At 35.6% G+C, this 22,530-nt stretch overlaps 1 protein-coding gene across 1 annotated transcript in view; it reads right to left on the bottom strand.

The window, feature by feature from the left end:
* Positions 1-22,530, bottom strand: part of CDH19 (cadherin 19) — a 68,500-nt gene that overhangs the window by 20,982 nt on the left and 24,988 nt on the right. The window contains exons 3-9 of the mRNA XM_074899291.1: positions 21,852-22,078; positions 18,194-18,488; positions 11,524-11,643; positions 10,729-10,893; positions 9,805-9,989; positions 8,307-8,560; positions 5,218-5,354 (exon numbers count right to left, since the gene is read on the bottom strand). Of these exons, the coding sequence (XP_074755392.1) occupies positions 5,218-5,354; positions 8,307-8,560; positions 9,805-9,989; positions 10,729-10,893; positions 11,524-11,643; positions 18,194-18,488; positions 21,852-22,049 (1,354 nt within the window). The 5' untranslated portion in view covers positions 22,050-22,078. The remainder of the gene's footprint in view (positions 1-5,217; positions 5,355-8,306; positions 8,561-9,804; positions 9,990-10,728; positions 10,894-11,523; positions 11,644-18,193; positions 18,489-21,851; positions 22,079-22,530) is intronic.

Raw genomic sequence — 22,530 nt, forward strand, 5'->3', positions numbered from 1 at the left:
GGTCACAACTGGTGTTCCCCAGGACTCAGTATTTGGACCAGTTCTGTTTAGTATCTTTATCAACAATCTGGACAAGGGCATTAAGTGCACTCTCAGTAAGTTTGCAGCCAACTTCAAGTTGAGTGGGAGTGTCGATCTGCTTGATGAAAGAAAGGATCTACACAGGGATCTGGACAGGCTGGAGCAATGGGCTAAGGCTGAGTGTATGTGGTTCAACAAGGCTAAGAGCCACGTCCTGCACTTGGGTCACAACAACCCCAGGCAACGCCACAGGCTTAGGAAAGAGTTTCTGGAAAGTTACGCAATGGAAAAGGACCTGGGGGTGTTGTTTGACAGCTGGCTGAATATGAGCCCGCAGTGTGCCCAGGTGGCCAAGAAAACAAATAGAATCCCGGCTTGTATTAGAAACACGGTGGCCAGCAGGACTAAGGAAGTGCTTGTAACCCCGTACTTGGCACTAGTGAGGCTGTACCTCAAATACTGTGTTCAGTTTTGGTTCCTCACCACAAGAAAGACATTGAGGTGCTGGAGCACATCCAGAGAAAAGCAACAAAGCTGGTGAAGGGTCTAGAGCACAAGTCTTATGAGGAGCAGCTGAGGGAAGTGGGGTTGTTTAGCGTGGAGAAAAGGAGGTCTGAGGGGAGACTGAAATGAGGTTGTAGTGAGGTGTCACTCTCTTTTCCTAAGTAACAAGTGATAGGACAAGAGGAAATATCCTCAAGTAGTGCCAGGGGAGGTTTAGATTGGATATTAGGAAAAATTTCTTCACCAAAGAGCTGTCAAGCATTGGAACAGGCTGCCCAGGAAAGTGGTGAAGCCACCATTCCTGAAGGAAGATGTAGTAGTTATGAACATGGTTTAGTGGTGGACTTGGCAGTATTACGTTTACAGTTGAACTCAAGGATCTTAAAGGTCTTTTCTAGCCTAAATGATTCTATGATTCTGTGATTCTATACTGAATACCTCTCAGAAGTCCTTTGCCTATCAGCACACGGAACCGTCACTCACATGGCATAGCTCTGAGAAATGTCTGCCTTCCCCATAATGTAATTTATTCCTCTAATAGGCAAGAAGGTTCACTACAACAATAACATTCACATTAACTTGTTGGGTTGGGTATGGACCATAGTGAGGACATTCTTCCAGTGAATAAAATAATCTTAAGACATTACAGGAATACTAAGTATCTATCAACCTAAATATCTATCCATCTGCTCTATCTAAACCAAATTATGTCACTCACAAGAATATTCATTATATGTGTTAAAATGTTAAAATATGCTTCATGATGGGTGCCAGTGTCACTGCTTCTGACTGTTCAGAAGTCCTTAAGGCATTTTCTTAAATTAGTCAAATGGACCTTTAAGAGAAAAACAAAACGTACTCCTTTCTGCCTCACTTCAAACTGTACAGGTTTGGTTGGTTCTTACATTGCTTTTTTAATGTATAATTCACTAGTTGCTTGGAGCAAACATTTGTTTTCTTGGATCTTATGGAATCTGCGCTGATAGCTTTGAGACTTTTGCCAAAGGAAATGGCAGTAAAAACAACTACCACAGAGATAAAGGGCTAGATACTCAGCAGTTTCACATTGCTATTCCTTCTGTGAAATCATTAGAGCTGTGCTAATTTGCCAAAGCTTATGATCTGTCAGAGTAATCTTAAAAGTATTTTTTTGTGGGATGACATATCTCTTGTTGATTCTCAACATCTATATAATACAATAGGCAATGAAACAGTGCTCATCTTATTTTTTAAATATACAGAAAAAGTAGCACAAATTCGCTTTAGAAATAACAAAAGAATGTAGGACTTACTTAACTTCTTTTACTTGTCAGAATCTGATATGTGGGGCAGAGATTTGGCTGAATTGGCATTGAAAGGAAAACTGTAACACTTATTGCAAGGCTGGGAACACCTTTGGTGACCTCAGTCATATACAAAGTTGCATGGGAAGGACCCAGCTGCCTTGGCCTATTTCTAAATTGCTTGTTCGTAAGATTCATGGATACTGTATTGGCTTTAAAACCTACTTTTTGCTTGCACAGACATTTAGATAGCACCTTTCAGCCTAGAGCTGTCATGCACATCTGTTTTCTTTCACCAAATTATCCTTCTTTTCTAATTTATTTTTGGTAATAGTCTTGCTTCTACTTCCTTACTGTATTTGGGTGGTTGTGTTGTGATTGTTTTGTTTGTTTCAATTTTCCTCATTATATATTTAAATGGCAAGAAAAAGCATTTCTCACATTGCTGTTCGAAGATAACTGTACAGAAGTTTTTCATTTTCCTGAAATCACAGGTGTTTTGTTTTGGGAGAGAGAAACACTTTACGAAGACACTCTTGGAATCAGTGTCTGGTAAATATTTAGTGAAGATTTTGGGTGAAGCAGAATGTAATTGGGAAAGATGATAGGCCACACTTATTTTGCCTTTTATCCCTTATATGGGAAAATAGTTTTCAGAATTTGTATACAGCTATAGTACTCATAGCTTACATTAGGTTAAAGGTCTTTCAATGAATAGAAAATTTCTTTGTTATAATCTTCATGAGAGAGATCAGAACTTGAAAAACAAGGTCTGAAAGAACAAGATATCATGTGCAATAGGATGGATCAGTGTGAAGAATTAAGCCAATGTTTTAATTAGCAGGGACCAAAATTCATAACTTGCTTATTTTGGAGCTGTGTAAAAAGAAAAGCAGTGTCCATCTCTAGAGACAAAGTAGAATTCAGTACTTGCAGGGGATTAAAGAAAGCTTAACATTGTCATCAGCCAGTAAAAGGAAACTTGTAGTACTGCTAATAATAACAGCGACAATAACAATAGCTATTATAATGACAATTTAGGCTAAATCAGATTTCTTTACTTCCTAAAGGAAATGAACTTTTTTTTTTTTTTTTAAAAGGACTAATTAAAAAAGTTAGAAGTCTGTCAACAGAAATATGTATGACCAAAGTGAGCTGACAATTAAATATTGAATTGATGATACGGTGCATGACTGAAGCCTTCAAAGACCCGTAAGTTCTGCAGTCATGTCACAGGTCTGAAACCTGCTATGAAAGGACATCTGCAAGACCCAATTGAAAAATGACTGCTATTTATTGTGGGTAAGTTTGCTTATGACTTGTATTGCACTTTTCCAATGGGCATATAGAGAAATGAGGATCAAAGTAAGCTCAAGCCAGTTGTTATCATTGGGAATTTTTGTTGCTCATCTGTAGTTCAATAGAGAGAAAGATGAAGCAGATATTCCTCTTCTAAATTAATCAATTGTCAGTCAATTTTCACCTGACACACTTAATCAGTGTTGAGTAAAGCTGATGACTTAAGGATTTCTTGCTCTCATGCATAGTTAGAATGGTCTTGTTTATGCTTCAGCCTTGTGCTAGGTGGAAGCTGATTAAACCAAGTGAAAACTGATCAAAGAAAATTTGATTTTTCTTGAGCTAGAACCATGTTAAGCATAAAGTAGAATACGACTCAACACATTGAAGGTACCAACCGCTTGCCTTTAAGGTCCAATGAATTAGATCTACTTCTGTGTGCCTTTAAAACATGCTATATCAATGGCATGAGGATATCATGATCCACACCACAAGTCTGCAATAACAGAGACAAGCTCCTCTTACTAATCTCTGATCCCTGTCATTGCAAAGGAGGGAAGAGGCATGTGTCTTTTATGAATGCTAGTACCTCAGTAGGCCTGTAGGGAGGTTACTGTTGTAATGCAGTTTCAATATATGTCTCAGCTGCAATGAAAATCTTGTGTGGATGGCATTTTGATTTGGCTTCAGTGGAGCCACAATGTCATCCACCGAAAGTCTCATACACACAATGTACATTATGACTATACTTCATGGAATAAAATGTTACTAGCTCATAATATAAATCATTTCAGGTATGCCTAGACCAGGGTGACCTAACTTCAATGCTTTTGAATACAGTGTTATAGACAGTGACCTTATCATCATTAAAGAAATAAAGAATAAAAATATGAAGATAATGAGGGCTCGGTTTCTCTACAATAACTTTCATTACTGTGAAAGACTCACTTTCTTTTGCTGCAGGAGACACTTTTCACTTGTAACATTTGGTTCTTTCCTATTTTATTGTTTAACTAAACAGAAAATTCCAGACCAAAATCATCCTGCTGTGTTTCCATAGTGCTGTTCAAGACATGACAAAAAATATGCCAGAGATCAATTTTACCAACACCTGCCAGCTGCCCAACAACATGAGAAGTAAAATACATTCACGCGTAAAAACTCACAGAGAAGATGAAAAAGAAGAAAAAACTATCAATTTCCAAACACAAAATAAAGACTTCAGTGAAAATCCTACTGACCGTCCCATATTAAACTTCTAGCAGTAATATTATACATATATGTAGAAATGCTCCTTTTTGGGATCGGTGTAATTTATGAGTACGTGCTTAAAGAAATAATTAATAAATAGAATTTAACTGACATTCAGATTTAAAAAACCATGCTATTTGGCAAAACCTGTCTGATTTATTGATTTGACTCTAATTTCATATGTTTTTTTTTTTTCCTTCTGATGATGGATGTGATTAGTTTGTAAATAATATCCCAATAAACTTGTTAAACTGCCTTATAAATCAATAGCTGTTAATTTTCTAGAGTGTTGTCCCAGAGTTAGGGAAATCAGTTCACCAAAAGCACAAACAGAAGCAATTTGCATTTGACTTTCAAACCACACTGACAGGTGAAATCTATCTAAAGGACGCTTCACAGATTTAATTGTCACTGAAGAGAACTCTAGCTGATTTAGGCCTTACATTCACAATTAATGAGCCACAGGTTTCTGACTGGTGTTAAATTAGACCCTGGCTAATTTCACACTAGTCAAAAATCTGGTGTGAAATTAACCAGGGTCTAATTTAACATAAGATCCTGCACTGCAGGAGCAATTCATATGCTTCAGTGTAACTTGAAAGCGTTACAGTCTCGATCTTATTACAATTTCCTTTCTTTTTTTATAAGGCCATCTTTTATGAAAGAGCACAGGACCTTGGAGCTCAAATACATTCCACTTCTATTTAACTAATCATTTTAATAATGCTCCTTAATGTAGCAAGCAACAGTAATATAATGAGAAAGAAGCATGTTTTCCCCACTTAAAAGAAGGCATATTCAGAAGATAATTACAGTTCATAGTACATAAAACACAGCATTCCTTAAATTTCTTACTCACTTGTTTCTGTGGCTGTAACAGTTATGTTGTGCCAGGAAGCTATCTCTCGGTCCAGAGGTTTAGTTGTAATGATTGTTCCATTGTGTTCATTGATGCTGAACAATCTCTTTAAATGCATGCCATGGACAATAGAGTACCTGCACCAAAAAAAAAAAGTAAAGAGATTCCCTAATAGTGAAGTGTTCCATCAGAGGCAAGGACATAGAAAGCTATTGTCAGCTGAGAAAACAGAGTTGTGCATATATACATATAAATGTGTGCTGCAACAACTCGGAAATGATGAAAAATGTACACTTCTAAACATTTAAAATTCACTGCTGCCAAGATCAAAGCTCTTCTTTTTATAAAACTAAATATGTCTCAGATCTATATTAATGTGAACTGAATCTGAAATGCATTATTCATTCTTACTTCTAAGTCAGGCTCACAGCAGGTGAATGACTTCGTTGAAAAGGAACAGCAAAAGTGCCACTTGTGAAATGAATAACACTAACAGCTAAGTGGAGGTATAATGACAAATCTATTTTATCATTGCTGACATGCTCTGATGCCAAGGAAATGGGCATTATAAAGAAAGACAGACAACTATCTGTAATGATATGACACCTAGGCAGGGTACAAAATCCTAATGCAGGGGATGATTACAAACGAGTCCAGTGTTCCTGAGTCTTCACTGAAAAGGCTCTGGATGCTATGTCCGTATGTGGACATGCACATGTGACCATACATACATACTACTCATCCCAATTGTTAAAGTCTAACCACTGGTCACAGGCCAGAGACAGACTGAAAAAGACACCAAGAATATTGGTTCAGATAGAAAGGATATTTACCAACATCCTTCCTGACATAAAAATTAAAGACTATATGTCATAGTTCCTAGTGGACTCCAGTTCATGGAAATTAAACCTGTTTGAAGAGATAAAAGATTCTTACCACTCCAGTTTGGAATTCCTACGCGCAACTATTCCCTCTTTTATTGTACCTTTAATTGTACTTGACAAAGTCTTTCTATCTCTTGTTGGCACTTAGGACTCCAGCTCAGATTATCTGCCAGTATTTGGATGACTCTCTAACTTGTTATTTATATTTACATTTTGTCTGTTTTGAAAATCAGTCAGAGGATAAATCAAGGGATTGTAGGGATTTACAATTCAATTTTTTAATTATATTTTTTATGCTAGTATTCCTCATCCTCTGAATCTGAAGTTGACATTGGTGTTGTGTTTTATTTGGGGTGTTTTTTGGTAATCTGATTCTTGATAATTTTCAGAAAATCTATGTTGGATATTTTTAGTCATTTTTTATTATTGATGTAGTGAGGTTTTGTTGCATGTATTTTTTTACTTTGTTTGAAAACTGGGGTTCACAAGGCAGCACAGCTGGTTTTCTATATTACAAGAAAATGCTGGCATTTATCATAGCAATGTTTTTAAAATTAGATTCATATGCATTGCACTTATCCCAGTAAACATATCTTTAAATTAGAAGTGACATAACCTATTTTAAAAAAAAAATTGAGTGATGCAATATATGCATCACTGTTTTGGGACCATGCAGACATCTTCACTTTGTAGCAAGGTCCATCAAAATATTTCAAACTAAGAAGTCCTATATAGGCAACATGCTAAATGTTGTGCAGGAGATGTTGCAGTCATCTAAACAAACCACAAAATGTATACACATACATTTTTTAGGGGAAAAAAATGTACATGTATATTTTTATTTATTCTTATTTAATTTAACCCATGACTAGCTTACTAAACAGTAAATGAATGTAAAACCATAACAAATGACCTTGCATTGACTAAACCTCTGAACCATGACTACAGGTAGCAATATATATACATATGTATATATTTCTGCTATTAGGAACTTACACACCAGAAATTATTTGTGTCTCATTCACAGTGAGTTTGTCTAGTTTGTCTGAATTGCATAGTACACAGTGACATCAAGTAAATCAAGAAGTTATTTTAATTATAAATCCCATGTTAAAGATTAATTACCTGTTTTCTCCCTTAAGAGACAGAAAACTTATTTTACAAAATTAAAAGCCTGAGGGACTCTATATAATATCTCTGTGGGCAATTGTGGTAAATTTTTGTCATACTGAGCTGAGTGGAGCCATGCATGAGCCAGCAGGGCCAGTCTGTATCTCCCTCCCAGTGATGAGTCCATTTCTCCATATCTCCAGAAGTTATTGGGAACTGGGGGAACTGGAATACCTTCAGGCACTTACAGGTTTGGCTGTGATGCCCTAGCTCTGCTGCTATACAGAGCCTCTTCTGGGTCACGGTTTAAAATATTATGTCATCTCAAAGGTGCAAAAACAAAGCTCATTTATTTAAATTTTGGGTCAGAGGTCAGAATTTAACCTCCTGTGCTGGTTTTTCCTGGGATACAGTTAATTCCTTCACAGTAGCTAATATGAGACTATGTTTTGGAATTGTGATGAAAACGGTGTTGATAACACAGAATGTTTTAGTTATTGCTGAACAGTGCTTACACAGTGTCAAGCCCTTTCCTTCTTTTCACGCCACCCTGCCAGCAAGGAGGCTGGGGGTGCATAAGAAGTTGAGAGGGGTCACAGGTGGGACAGTTGACCCTAAATGACCAAAGAGACATCCCATACTGCATGACATCATGCTCAGAAATAAAACTGGGAGGCTCTGCCATTGTTCGGGGATGGGCTGAGTATTGGTCATCTGGTGGTGAGCAATTATTTGGGGGTTTTTTACATCACTTGTTTTTCTTGGGGTTGTTGTGGTGTTTTTTTTTCCCTTCATGGTTTTCCCCTTTGTTTCTTCATTTTATGATTATTAAGCTGTTTTTATCTCAAACCATTAGTTTTCTCACATTTACCCTTCTGATTCTTTCCTGCATCCCAACGGGTGGGGGAGTGAGTGAGCAGCTGTGTGGTCCTTAGCTGCCTACCAGGGTTAAACGCCACCACCTAGAACAACCTATGCTATCACAAGAAGAGTATGATTAACTGTAATCATGAGACAAGTTAAGGAACGGAAATAGCTTTCAGAAAGCCCAACTACATTTATATTTGAGGCCTGTTCACATTTTAAGTTAGGTACCTGACTGGGCAGTCATCATCATCTGGATCTCTAGCAGTTACAACACCCACCAGTGAGCCACTCATAGCCCCTTCAGCAATCTCCATCACATAGTTATCCAAGGTGAAAACTGGAGGTTCGTCAGCATCTTCCACATTGATTTTGACAATGGTTTTGTCTTCAAATGGTCCTTCTTCAAGAAAACGGTCATCAATATACCTGTTTACAACTTTTGCTTCAATACTGTATCTCCTCTTGCTCTCATAATCTACTCTCTGTTAAGAAAGAGAGTGAGATGGGGAATATTTCTTTACATTTGAATTAAATACAGTTCAGTAAGTGGAGTGAGATTAAAGACAAAATAGTGCTACCCTTCTTTTGGGAATGTTTCAAATATAGTTACTTCTACGATTTCTTTCTTATGTTAAAAACACTAAAATTAAACTGTGCTATGCTAATTGTTTGCTTTCACATGTAAGATAGCCTTAATATTACAGTTAAACATCACTGTAAAAGAAGTCTTCCCATAGAATGTCAGCCCTAAGAAAAACAATTTCTTTTATTAGTACTTTTATTTCCAACATAGATGTAACCTTAGTGAACACTATTCTTTACTCTTAAATAAACAGTGAATCAGTTAATCTGTAGGGGTTAAGTTGAATATGTTAAAATTTAGTCTGTAAAGGAAATAAATTCCAGAAGGCAAAAATGAGTGTTTAATAAACACATAGTTATATTACTGGTTTAGATGGTAATAAAAAAAAAAAAAAAAAAAAAAAGTGCTAATTAAATACCTTCATGAACTGTAATAAATCCAAATAGAAAAAACAAAAACACAACAAAAAAACCACACCAAAAAGCCACCAAATTTATTGCATTCAAGTTCTGCAGGGTCCTGGATTTTACTAGATTGTCAAACTCTATCATCATTTCAGATGATGACCAGATAACTCAGAAATCTTCCTATGTAATTCCAAAATGAATTACACAGTATCAAAGCCTCTTATATATCTTAATTCATAAACTGGTGTCTTTCTGAGTGTATTTAGTGTCTTTTCAAAGCTATGTCACATCAAAAACTCCACTGTCAATATATCTAATACTGTAACACTTTCTGGCTTCAGTTAAATTTAACAGAAGGTGTTGGAAGTGAGGAAATATTGTGTACAATTTATTGATAAAGTTTTTACAGATGATGCACAGAAGAGATAGAACATTTTTCTCACAATGGGATACACTGTGTTGCACAGCTAGAAGTAACATTAAGATACTTTGACTGCTACTGTTGTATTCAGCAGTAATAGGAATGAGTTAAAAAAGTAAACAGAAAGAAAAGCATGTTTCTTTTTATCCCCCAACATCCCAATGAAATCACAATGCCTGAAGAAAGGGGGGAAAAAAAAAAAAAAAAAAAAAATTAGAATCTAAAGCAATAGGCCTTTTGTAAACATCTACCTTGCTTGAGGAGGTTCTTTCCAGTATTTAGAGATTTTTTTTTAAAAAGTTTCTGAGATCTCACCTTTTTTAATAAGATAATTCCTTCTTGAGTCTCATTGTTAGTAATGATGTCAAAAGCATCTGAGCTATCTCCTTCAATGAAATAATTCATGGCTGCATTCTCCCCTATGTCGCTGTCTTCTGCAAAGACTTTGCCTACAGTAGTTCCCACAGGAGCCTCTTCAGAGACGTTCATATAGTAGAGTCCTAAAGAAACAAATACTGGCAGAGTTTAGTGAACTGCCATGGTTAATATCTGCTGTAGCTATGATGGCCTGAGGCTCTCAGAAAGTTGGGGAAAGTCCCAAACTTTTATTAGAGCAATGGATCTAATCCAGCTAAGGATAGATCTTGGGGACAGGGAATGGCAACCTTTCCACTAGTGAGTCCTCCTCTCTCAGCCTCACTTTAGTGTAAAGAGGTAAGGAGAACCAACAGGGTGAAAGAACAGTGGAGGGCAGCACTTCCCAACTGCATTTCACTAGTTCTTCCTGAAAGCCCAGCTAGCAGCTCTCACATCTGCTAGAAACTCTCTGGTCAGAGATGGTCACATCATTTGCTACAACTTTTACAGTACCTGTCAGCAAAGAATGAAGAGAGGATAAAAAGAAAGAAGGTGAGTGAAAATGCTACTAAACTTCCCATTGCCCAGATTTTAGGCTTAGACAGAGCAAACTATATGGAAAGCAGTTTAGTAAGTAATTTGTCTCCAAAGTCTAGTGATAAAAACATCAGGCTCGAGGTATTTTGTAACGATAGAATCTTTTTTCCTCCTCATTTCTGAGCTTTTGTGGGGGATTTTTATTTCATTTTATTTTTATTTAAATTGGTATGCTGCAGTCAAAGCTCAGACCTGTTCTGAAAAGACCTACCAGTGAACTTAACAGAAAAACAGTAGATCTAAATTTCCTCAAGACTTCGACTACTGTAAGTAGCCTATACTCACGCTGTTGAAATTTAGGTGGATTGTCATTGATGTCAGAGAGGTTGATGGTAACAGTGGCTGTTGCTGAAAATGCTCCTGCTTGCCCAACCATATCTTTGGCTTGAATGATGACCAAATACTGATCTTTTGTTTCTCTATCCATTTGGGAAGCCATTCTGATGACCCCTAAAACCGAAAAGTATAAGATAAGAACATATAATAGTCCCATTTTCTCCCAAGATCTGACCTATGGATATAAAATGGATGCAGCTAACATTGAACATGAATTTACGTTGTAGACCGAGCATAGCACAACTGTCCTAATACTGGGAATCAGTACTCATGGCAACATCTACACTGTATGAGAGATCCATTCTGCATAGTTAGAGTTCTTGGGAGAAAAATGCACTATATATCTCCTCTACCATATATTAACATCTTTCTTCCACAGAAATCAGGATTTTGGAGGGATGTCACATATCTGTGGTTTCTTCAACATAGGAACGTCACCTAATGAGTTGCAGAGCTATTAACCCAGAGGTGTTCCTAAGTCCATTTGTTGGATGGGGTACTCAGAATCCAACTCCTTTCTTTAGCAAGATAATTTGTTAAATAAATTGTTGATTCTCTAGAGAGAAAGAATTTCTACTTCCTATGGGAAATAATTGTGGGAGTTTTTTATCAATCCAGAAAGATGTACAACTATGGGGTGGTATCAGTTGATCTTTGTATTGAAATGAAGAAAGACATTTTTTGCTTGCATCTATTTTATGTTAGTCTATGAATGTTTTAAAGTTACAAGATCATTTGTAGTACCTGTCTTTGGCTCCACAGAGAAATAAGGCTGTCCCTGAATGAGACTGTAAAGCAGACGGGCACTATTCCCATAAGAAGGATCATCACCATCTGTAGCTGTTACCTGTGTAACTGAAGTACCTCAAGGAAAAAATAAAATAGATTATGTTTATTTTCTTTGTGTATATAAACATAAGCTTTTTAAAAACCTTTTAACATACCGGTTATATTAGCAAACAGTCCTGAAAATTTACAGGAGCAAATAGCACCTTATAAAGTTCATCGCTAAAAAGGGAAAATATTTCCTCGGCAACTATTCTTGTTGCATTCAAATATTCAATGAAAATAAAAAAAGATAGCATATCACTTTTCAGCACTGTATTTATGTTTCTTAAAATACTACATATCTTATACCTTTTTCTGTAATTTCTGATATGTGAATGGAGTATATCAAATTGTTTCTCTCCCCTTTGTATATTCTTCAAAGTATTTTATAGAAGTTTCCCATGGGAACAAGAAAACTCAGCTACTTTATCACCAGTAAGCCCACTGGTGATAAAGAAATTAATTGTTAGCAAGCAAAGCATCCAAGAAGTATAACAAGGCTCTGATAACATTTTTCATCCTTGAGTCTTTAATGAGCCTGTCCCAGTTCAAGAGTGACTGCAGAATCCCCTGTGCAAAAACACAGCAGAATCAATCTGCACAACTTAATTTTATCTCTGTCTGGAAGCTGGTTATATCCTAAACAAAAGATTGACAGCAATTTCATGGAACCATCAGTGATGATTGTCCTTTAAAAGAAAATATTAATGGTAGCATTATTTTGAAAGATAATAATTTTTTTTTTGTCTTTTTTTCCTCACCTAGTTCTGCATAAGAACACAAATATCACTTCTCATGAGGAACAGCAGGAAATCAAGCTACTTTCTAAAAATTTCTGGCATACGTTCACATGGTTGCACCTGCTTACCAATATAGTTGTACAATTATGCTGGAGGAGAAAAGAAGAAACGAGGGAGTGCAAACAGTTAGACCCAAACCACCTTTTTTTGTGACAAATTCAAATTTTATACTTATCCCTAGTAAAACAAATATATACATTTCTAAGTTTTCTAGCACTTCAGTAGTTCTATTTTTAAAGAGAAATGAGGAAGGTTTTCTCATATAAGTACATGCTGAATGACATATTTTCATTATTTTTAAAAAAGTTCTTGCATTTTCTCTCAATTTATTCAGCAGCACTTCAAGTGATTCCATAATGCATGTTATCTTCTCTCAGAGTGGAGTTACACTAAAATGTTATTAATTACCACCAACTTTTGGAGTTATATGTCCATCAAAACACACCTACAATACCAAACTTCTGGTATTTAGGTGTGTATTGTGTGTGTATAGATTTGTACACATATATACCGTTCCCTATTGCTCTGGAGAAATTTTAAAGATAACATGACAGATTAATATTTCATCAGGACACATACATGCTTCAGAAATAACAGTATTCTTTAATAAGACTGAAGGGTAAAGGAAATCTTCAGCTACAACACTGTCAACTTGGATTCAGCTGTAATCTATGGAAACTGTTTGAACTAATATAGGAAACTAATCCTATAAGAGAATTTAGTATGACTAAAATGCAGTTTCTTTAAGAAAAAGGAAAAGGAGTGCTAGTTAGGAAGGGATCAAGAGCAATGAATAATCCAAAAGGTACAGTCTGTTATCAATGCCTTTCTACTAAATGTACCCAAGTGTTCACAGCTATGTTTAGAAATTGACTTGTTTACAGCATCATATTTAATAAATCAGGAATAAAATATAACATGTATAGGACTGCAAAGTTATAATTACAGCTTTTGTGCATCTCGCTCATTTATGGGTAGATTTCTTTTCTACAGTTTCTAAGTAGTAGAAAGAAATGTTGAATGTTAAACCAGCATTTGCTGCTTCTCTAAGCCCCAGCCTACATTTCTGCTTGTCTGTTGACTATTCCAAAGCATAGCAGAAGGCAGAATCATGGAATTTGCCCAGCTGGGCTCAGTAAGATGCAGCTGGTGGATATATATAATGGAAAGGTGAGTACGCCAGGGGCGTCTGGTAAAGAGGGAGCTGACCTGGAGGGAAACAGTAACAGATCTCTCGTACTCTCAGGAGGAAGACTATTTTTAAACTGGGGTGGCAGGAGACCATGTAGAGAGGGCTATGGTTTCTCAATTTTTTAAGACAAAGACTTCATGATCACTGTATGAACCTCTATATTATAGATTATGTAATAAGCAGAAGCAAAATGTTATCCTGGGTTTAGAATACTTTTTCAGTTTTGAATTTTTCTCTTCCATGAAGCCCATATTTCTTTCTACATTTAGCTCCCAGCAAACAAAGTAAGCCATTTGGTGAATGAAAAAATGTTTGCCTAGAAATCTGCATTGAGCAATAGAAATGACAATGTTAATATTATGTACTCGAAAACTCAAAAAAAGCCATTTTTTGTAACTCCATAGTTGGGAGAAGAATAATAGATCAGATGCAAATAATGTCTTTTAAAACCATCAATTAATACATAACTTCCCCTCCTCAAAACAATTTAAAAAAAAAAAAACAAAAAAACTACACAGCTTGACAGTCCAGCCATGACATGATATAATTGACAGTGCAATCATGACACTGTTTCACAACATTTATGTGAAAATGGATATCATGGCAGAGCCAAATTAACCGAATATGTATGTGGGCTTTCAAGCAAGCATCTTTGAATACTGGAATCTGTGTGATGTTGATATAAAGTTTAGCCCCATATATGTGTTTTATGTAATGCCTTAAGCTGGATAGTAAACACAATTATACATTTTTTTTCTTTTTATTAGCTTTATTTACGCCAAGCATTTTACTGATTGCTGTATGAGATTTTTACTTTGTATTCCTACAGCTTTGGTTTTACCCTTCTTGGGCAAAACATAGTGTCACTTATATATTGCAGCCCATTAGGTAAATTATAGGGCTCTCATATGGCAAAGAGTTACTCATTTTTCTAACTAGAGCTTGAAATCTATAAAAACATTAAGTACTGATATATTATTGCATCTGACTCTTAACTATTCCATCAGATATACTGCATTTGTACAAGTCTAACAGCAATATGGAAGACACTCAAGGTAAAATTGTACAAAATGCCTGAGGGAAAACCATAGTCCTATGCTCTCAGAAGACAGTCCTATGAAAGGTGACACGTGTTTCATTTTCTGTGACACTTGCACTTAAAATCCCAATAAAATTTAGTACTGAAGATGAAAGAGACATAAGAAAGAAGTAAAACATATTCAAATTTATTGGCAGATTAGTGTATGTACATATTGATATTTGTGCCTAACTTTAGGCAAAATTATCTGTGTCTATTTTCTGTTTTTCTGTGGTTCTCTGAGGCAAGTGGCTGGTTGTGAATTATTCTCTCCTTGCTTTCTTAGTTCCAGACAAAATGTTTCCTAACAGTGAACTGCTTTCCCGAGTATTGACCATTTTTCCATAGCACGTTTTCTGTGAGGTAGTTACTAGGAGATCCCAGGTTAGCATCAGTGAGCTGAACCGCTGCCAGAGAGCTCTGTAACAGAGCAAAGGCCAAGTCTCTCTATTGCACTGTATTATTTAAACCACCTGTACCCCTTCCTTTACAAGAGGATGTTCTATTACACATTTTCATTTAAATTAACTATTAAGGTATCAATGCTGCAAACTTTAGTTGGTTACTGTTTCTACCTACTGGGAGATTAGAAATTTCCTTGTAAGGATTGATACTTTAGAATGTACACTGAAAGAGATTTCACCTCAGAAGTGTAGTCCCTATCCTTTGAGAAGCAGTGTAAGTGAGCCCAGGGAAGTCCTCATGGTGTGGCTCAGCTGTTTCATTTGAGCTAACCACTCCACTTACATTCTATAGACAGTAAAATGGCAGTAGTGGAGCAGTGTCTACATGGAAGAAGTAGGTGAAAGAATAATCTCTGAAATAGTTATGGTATTAGTGCTAGAGATGTCAAACAGAAGATACAGTGTAGAAAATATTTCAAGACCCATAAGACTGACTTAGATTAACACATCATACACTGTTTGACTTCAAATCTGTAAATTTACTATTTCACGTGTCTGAAAGAGAAGGCACACAGGGATCTCCTTTTATTTTTCATCCATTCTGACAAATGGGAGGTGGCGTTGCAGGAATATCACAAAATAAATAATGGTGTTTGCAGTTTAATTAATCTTATGTTAAAGTGATATGGTATTTTAGGAATTTAAATATATAATAGATGACACAGGAGATTTCATAAAGGCTGCAGAGCCTTTAATTTTTAGGGTTATCTGTTAATAAACAACTCAATACATATCGAAACTTCTCATCTGTCAACTACTCTTGGTTTTTGGCCATCTACTACCCTACCTAACTTTTTTTTTTTTTTTTTTTTTTTCATATAGCCATCATTAAGACAGGAGCTTGTCATTAGGACAGGAAGATAAAATAGAAGGAATACTTAAGTCAGTTCTTGATATACCTCTGTGAATAGTTACAGGTCTGCGTGAGTATAAATCAAGCCATACAAAATTAACAGCTATTTTAAAACCATTTTTATAGGAGACCAAATGCCTCATAAACAGTGTTTTACCACAGGAAAAAAAAAAAAAAAAAAAAAAAAAAAGTTGAAGTCCTAAATCTGTATAATCCCAGATAAAAATGCCCTAGGCAGTGAACTATTCCCAGTATGACTGCAAGACATTAAAAAAAAAAATGTAAAGGTCCTTGACAAGGCACCTGTCTTTTGTCTCCAAACTTGAGTGAATGAGCAAGATTCAAAGACCAGAATCACCCTAAGAACAAGCAACTGTTTATATTAGAAAAAGTTATTTGACCAAGAGCTCAGATGCAGAAGTCTTGAGGTAAATGTCTGTGTGCATGGAAGAAAGTGGCAGTGAAGAAACAATCGTTACACCCAGAAGTGATTTCCCTGGTAGAAGATGATATAAGCAGTGTGACTAGGAAATAAATTGATTAAATGTATGTCCTTCATAGCTATTGCTGATAGTGATGGTGAGATACTGCTTCCTGGCAGAAATTAGGATAGTAACCCCACTTTTGATTTAACCTTAGGCATGAATATGCTTTTCTTGTAACTGTTATCCCAGCTGGCAGAAGAAAATAAAAGTTTACAGCTCTCCGTGAAAAATTCACTGAATCTGCCCTAAAAGAACTGGTAATGCTGAATGAAACACAGTTTTTATTACCTTTTATGATCACTGATGCTATTATGTTAATGACCTCATTAATTCATACAGTTTTAAGTAGCACAATAGTTTTCTTTATTTTCAATATTATTTGTAATAGAAATAACTGAAAGTGATAGGGGTACAAATATAAAAGATTACTGGGATTCTTTCTGTAAGGTTTAAAGAATCCAGTTTTCAATTGATTTTTAAGAATGTTATTTGGAGATAGCAGCATCTATAACATGCTTATGTCAGCTGCATTCACACTTTGGATTTTTTTTTTAAGTATTTAAGTGTATGTATATACATATTACGTATGCATACGTGTATGTACACTTATTTGTATCTATACACCAATATTTGTCAGATGTTGACTTAGCTTTATATATGTTGTATTAACTTTCCAGATACATGAGAGATCCTTGTACATGTCTGTTTGATCATGTGGGGGTGGGAAAGAAGAAGTGCAAGGATTATGTTTTTTTTCTTGACAGGAAAACTACAATTCATGTGCTTAGGAAATCAGAAGGTGGTCCTTCATTGCACACCATCTAAACAAAAAAAGAGATAATCTGACTGATAGGAAAGAGTCTTGTGAGTGTAAATAGGTAGGCATCATACATGGTGTGAGGGTGATCATCACATCAGCCCCACATCAACTTCATACCATTCTTGTTCTGAACTCACTATTTGTAGGAAGGAAACTACCCCTGTCTTTGAGGGGGAAATCGCGAGTGCCTGCGATGTGAATGTGATTCTTTTCCAGTCACAATACATTATGATTTATACTGTGCAGAGCATAATAATGATATATTGTTTTATTATTAAGCAGAACCAGAGTAGATGAAGGACAGTGTTGAGTACCTTTCAATTCAACCAAGTTTATATTTATGTCCTTTAAAAGAGTCAACTGAGGTCAGAGGACTTTAAAGTTTACATGCATGCTACTTTTCTTTCAGATTGGTAGAAGCCTGAAGAGCTGACAGGTTGTAACAATAATCATACACTGAACAACTTTCTAGAGATTATGGTACTATACTGACTGAAAAAGTAGTGAAATCTGTCAGCCCCAACTCTCCTTTGCAGTATCAACTGACTATGATATTCTACCTATTTCAAACAGTGATATATTTTTAAGCAAGTAACAATTTCAGTGCTGAATCACTGATGGGAAAGACAACTCTCTAGTCAATTCAAGCATGTATCTAGATTCTGTAAATGGATACATGTAGGAACCTAAATATTTTAAATCAAGTATGCTAACTAGAGATATGCACAACCTTCAGTTTAATCTTACATCTTTGCAAATTTCCAAACTTGTAAAACAGTTTGCTTCCTTCTCTCTGAAAGGCAGACTATAAAATATGCTATTAAGATTTCATATCAACATAGCTATCTAGAAAAAAATCAGGAAATAAAGATTTTGGGTCGTAGCATGTCATACCTTCAGGTGACATCTCTGGAACAGTGGCCATATAAGGTCCATCCAAGAACTGTGGTTCATGATCATTGACATCTCGAACCTTGATAATAAATTCTGATTCAGGTTCAACAGGAAGCTGAGTATTCTTGTTAATAGCTTGTGCTCTTAGAATGTAGAAGGGTTTTTTTTCTCGATCCAGCTTTTCTTTCACGTAAATTTTGCCATTATTTTCATCAATGATAAAAATATTTCCAGCTCCCTCTCCAGTCAAAAGATATTTTAGGTTGCCATCCTGCTTGTCTAAATCTGATTTCAGCTGCAAGTACAAAACACAAAAATAAACCACATTTTTTTTAAGAATAAAGTTTTGGAAAATTCATTTAGGCTTTGTTTGTTTTCATTCAACAGTGAACCCTGTCACTAGCAAGCCTTCTTGGATACCAATATTTAAAAGAGGGTACTGTCACATTTTCAGCCAGTCGTGGCTCAGTTTTAAAGTAATGGTAGAACAGACAGATAAATGCATGGGAAAAAAAAAAAAAAAAAAGAAAAAGATGTTTCAGCCACTTTGAAGTGAAGGGAATGAATGTAAGAACTTATTTTAGTTCATTGCTTTATCAGCTCCCATAAACTTCTGAAAACGATGCAAAGATCATTAAACTTTATTGATTTTTTTTATTACAAATTACAAATGAGAAGTGTACTTTGTTGTTTTGTTGTTTTTTTGGTTGCTTTTTTTTTTGTACTAAGCAATATTAAGTGTAAATATGAGAGACAGTGGTGTTCTATTTCTGTTGAAATATTAAAGAGAAGAAAAGCCATTCTGTGGTATATGCCTGTATTATTTATTCTGAAATAAATTGATAGACACTTTCTATTTCCTTCCATGATGATCTGCATTGTCTGTTTTCCCTATGTCTCTAATGAACTTTACGATGATGATTCCTCTGATGAAGCTGAGCCCTGGAGAGCATTGTGGTCCATCTGTATTTGTTCATGACAACAAAATAGTTCTGTTAATGTTAACAGTATGTAACAGTACTTTTTAAATAGCAATAAGTTAATTTTTTAACATGTCAAGCATCCACAGCTGAATTTTGTGGGAACAACAATTTCTAGCGTATCATTCATTCTCTAATTTTTTCTTTATATATTTTGGGTTTAGAACAAAAGGTGTCAAAATCTCTAAGAGCCTGGATAATCATTGAAAAATCCACTACAAAAAAAAAAAAAACAACTTTTTTTCAGCCTACTTCTCCTACAAAGTTAACAGGTTTTAAATGCAAATAATGTCTACCTGTTGTCTTCAATAATCTATCATTTTGCTTCATGTTTGTTAACCTTACAGCTCAGTGTAAGATATGAGGCCACAGAGAGGGAAAGAAGTAACTATGGGGTGTAAAGGGCATATTCCCCTGTTGGATTTACTCAATGTATTTTGTAATAGCTTCTGAAGTTGCAAAAAAAAAAAAAAAATTAACTTTGTCCATGCATTTTGAAGATCTTCATAATGCATAATTGTCTGCCTGTATCAAATGGATAGTTTATTCAGAATGTGACTGGGACACTGCTCTGAGATAGAATAGTTCTGAGTTCCTGTGCTGAGTTTTGTCAGGGTATTTAAGTCCTAAATTATAGAATTAATTCCCCTTGCCACTACAAGAGAGACAATTTTCAAGGTTAAGTAGTTCAGAATCATTTAAAATATGAACTTGAAGTCAAATGTTTTCAGCAGAAGTAGTCTGCAAAACATGGAGCGGATTCACCCCTTTATGAGTGGACTGGTTGAACTCATTTTAGCACCGTTCAAATTTGGCATCTAGTTAAGGGGCACCTTAGTAGATCCTTTTTGATCCATAAATCTTTGTTTCTTTGTCATGAACTCCAGGGCATGGGAAAGTTGATGAATATCCAGATCTTTAACTTAAGATGGGGTTCAGATGTGGTCACAGAATGAATCAAAGCCTTAGAGACTGGAAGCATGCCTCTGAATGGCTGTTTAGACTTAACCTGTGTTGAATCATTTCACTCAGAATCATGATTTTCATGACCTTGACCATGTTAAATGAGAAGTCTCTTATAAATGACATTTGCTGAGAAAGCATACGGAAGGCTCTCAGTTTACCTGTATTATTAAGCTAGACACAAAAGAATAAGTTGTCTTTCTGTTGTAAATGAGAACTGGAAACAAGAATTTATGTATTTGCCCTCATATATCTGACATTGCAGTGCTGATGGACACATTTCTTTTTTCTTAAACATGATAATGAAAAAGGTTTCATGGGTCTTCATCAAATAAAATTTGAAGATTGAGCTCTGAATCTGACTGCAAGAAGCTGATATAAAATAGTGACTGAAAAAGAGACTGTCTACCTTTTTATTTTTATTGATGAAGTTTCCTTCAGGGCTTTATTTACTAAAAATTCATGAGCTGATCATAGACTATCAATTCATTTACTGAAAGCAGAGCATATCCTACTCAATAAAAACGAACAAGTAAATATGTCTGATTAGACAATGGTTAGAATGCAATAAATTAACCACAATATCCAATAATAATTTCCCTAGCTTACCTGTAAGAAACAGAAAGGCAAGATTATGACATTTTTCTAAAGCTGTATGAAAATACATGACATGTATCAAATTTCTTTTCAGGGAACTGTTTTCCAGCTAAGGGAAAAGTAATAATAATTAAAAATGAGTACATCTACACTTGCTCTTTCAGAAGTGAGACATCACACTTCCATAGTAGTTACTTCGAAGGGGCTGTGAAAAAGTAATTAATGAATTTTGAGCACTTCACCCTTTGGGCCCAATTAAATTTTAGTGCTAGTTAATTAGCAGTTAAACTTATTTTGGTTCATTCATCTAGAAAGTGCCTTAAAGAAAAGAAAACTAGATCTCCAGATTACAATTACTTCTAGCATACAAATAATAATAATAATAATAATAATAATAATAATAATAATAATAATAATAAACAGCAACAACAATAATAATAATAATAGAGAAAAAGGCAGATAAAGCCTCATTAAGACAATTATCTTAAAGCACATTTTTAAAGGAGGGTGAAAAATAATTGCTCGTTGTGCTAAACCTACGTTAATCTAATGAACCATGCAGATTCCTGTAGTTTCTCAGTGGTAAAAGGATTTAGTATTAATCTGCTTCATTAAAAATTAATGAGGGGTAAATCAGCTGCTACTTAGTGTAATAGAAAATCATGCTAAATACTGTTTGTAAACTACACTTCATTCAGTATGGCTGCCTTGATGCAGTGCCAAAAATAGCACAAGCAAATTGCCAGATGTTGGTGAGTCCTTCACTTTCATTCAGAAGACAGAAAGGAAGTTTTCAGCTTGATACCTTTGTCTGCTGTGTATGGAACTAGTTTTAGTAACAGAGTAAATGTGGAGTTTCCTTGACAGCAGACCTAAGAGAAGGAAGGTCCTTGGTACTGCCATGACCTCCAGCTCTTGGAGTTCTCTGATCCTAAGTCAGGTCACAAGAAAGGAGAGATGTTGTGCTGCCTAATTACAGCTCCCTGAGCTCTTCTTTCTACCTTTCTTGATATTACTAGGTCACTGCAGATGCTTGGTCTTCCAAGTCAAGGTAGTAATCTTCTAATCAGCACATTAAATCTAACCTTGTACCGTCCTTGAATAATTACTTATCATACCTGTCCAACATACACAGGCACCATTGAAGTTTGTTCCTCAGTTGCAAAAAGTGGTTCCCATACCCAGCCACGTTTCACTCTTTGAACTGCTGTGAAAGACTGATCTGTGTTTTGAGTGCTGCAGTTCTGCATGCTTGGAGAGCAAGGCCAAAGTTGAACCAGCATCAGCATGAGAGATAACAATGCAGAGCAATTCATGCTGAACCCTTCTTTCAATCAATTTTCATCTGTGGAAGAGGAGAAAAGAAGAAAAAACTTTGATAAAGCATCACTTTTGTCTTTACAATTTTACATAGTGATTCTGTGCTAATATAAGAACTGATTTCCAGTGTTAAAACCTAAAAGGAAAGAGCTGAAACAAATTCTGTTTCTGATTAAAATAGAGATTCTCTTAGAGACTCTGGCATGAAAGTCAAGTGTTCAGCTTTCCTTTATGAATATCATACACAGGGACTTTCTATGCAAAAAAGGAAAATCATCCTTCAATTAATTCATCTTCCAAATTAAACTGGGTAATTGTATTGTGTAGCCTAGGAATAATTTGATTGGAATAATTGTATGTTTCTGCTTAGACAGGGCTCATTTTGAGCTGCAGTCACAGAACTGCCTTAAGGGTGAACGTCTAGCCTTAGTGGCCCTGATGACTGACAGCTGAAAGAGAGCAGCGCAGATATTTTTT

This window comes from Athene noctua, chromosome 2 (genome assembly GCF_965140245.1).
Source record: "Athene noctua chromosome 2, bAthNoc1.hap1.1, whole genome shotgun sequence".
NCBI lineage: Eukaryota > Metazoa > Chordata > Aves > Strigiformes > Strigidae > Athene > Athene noctua.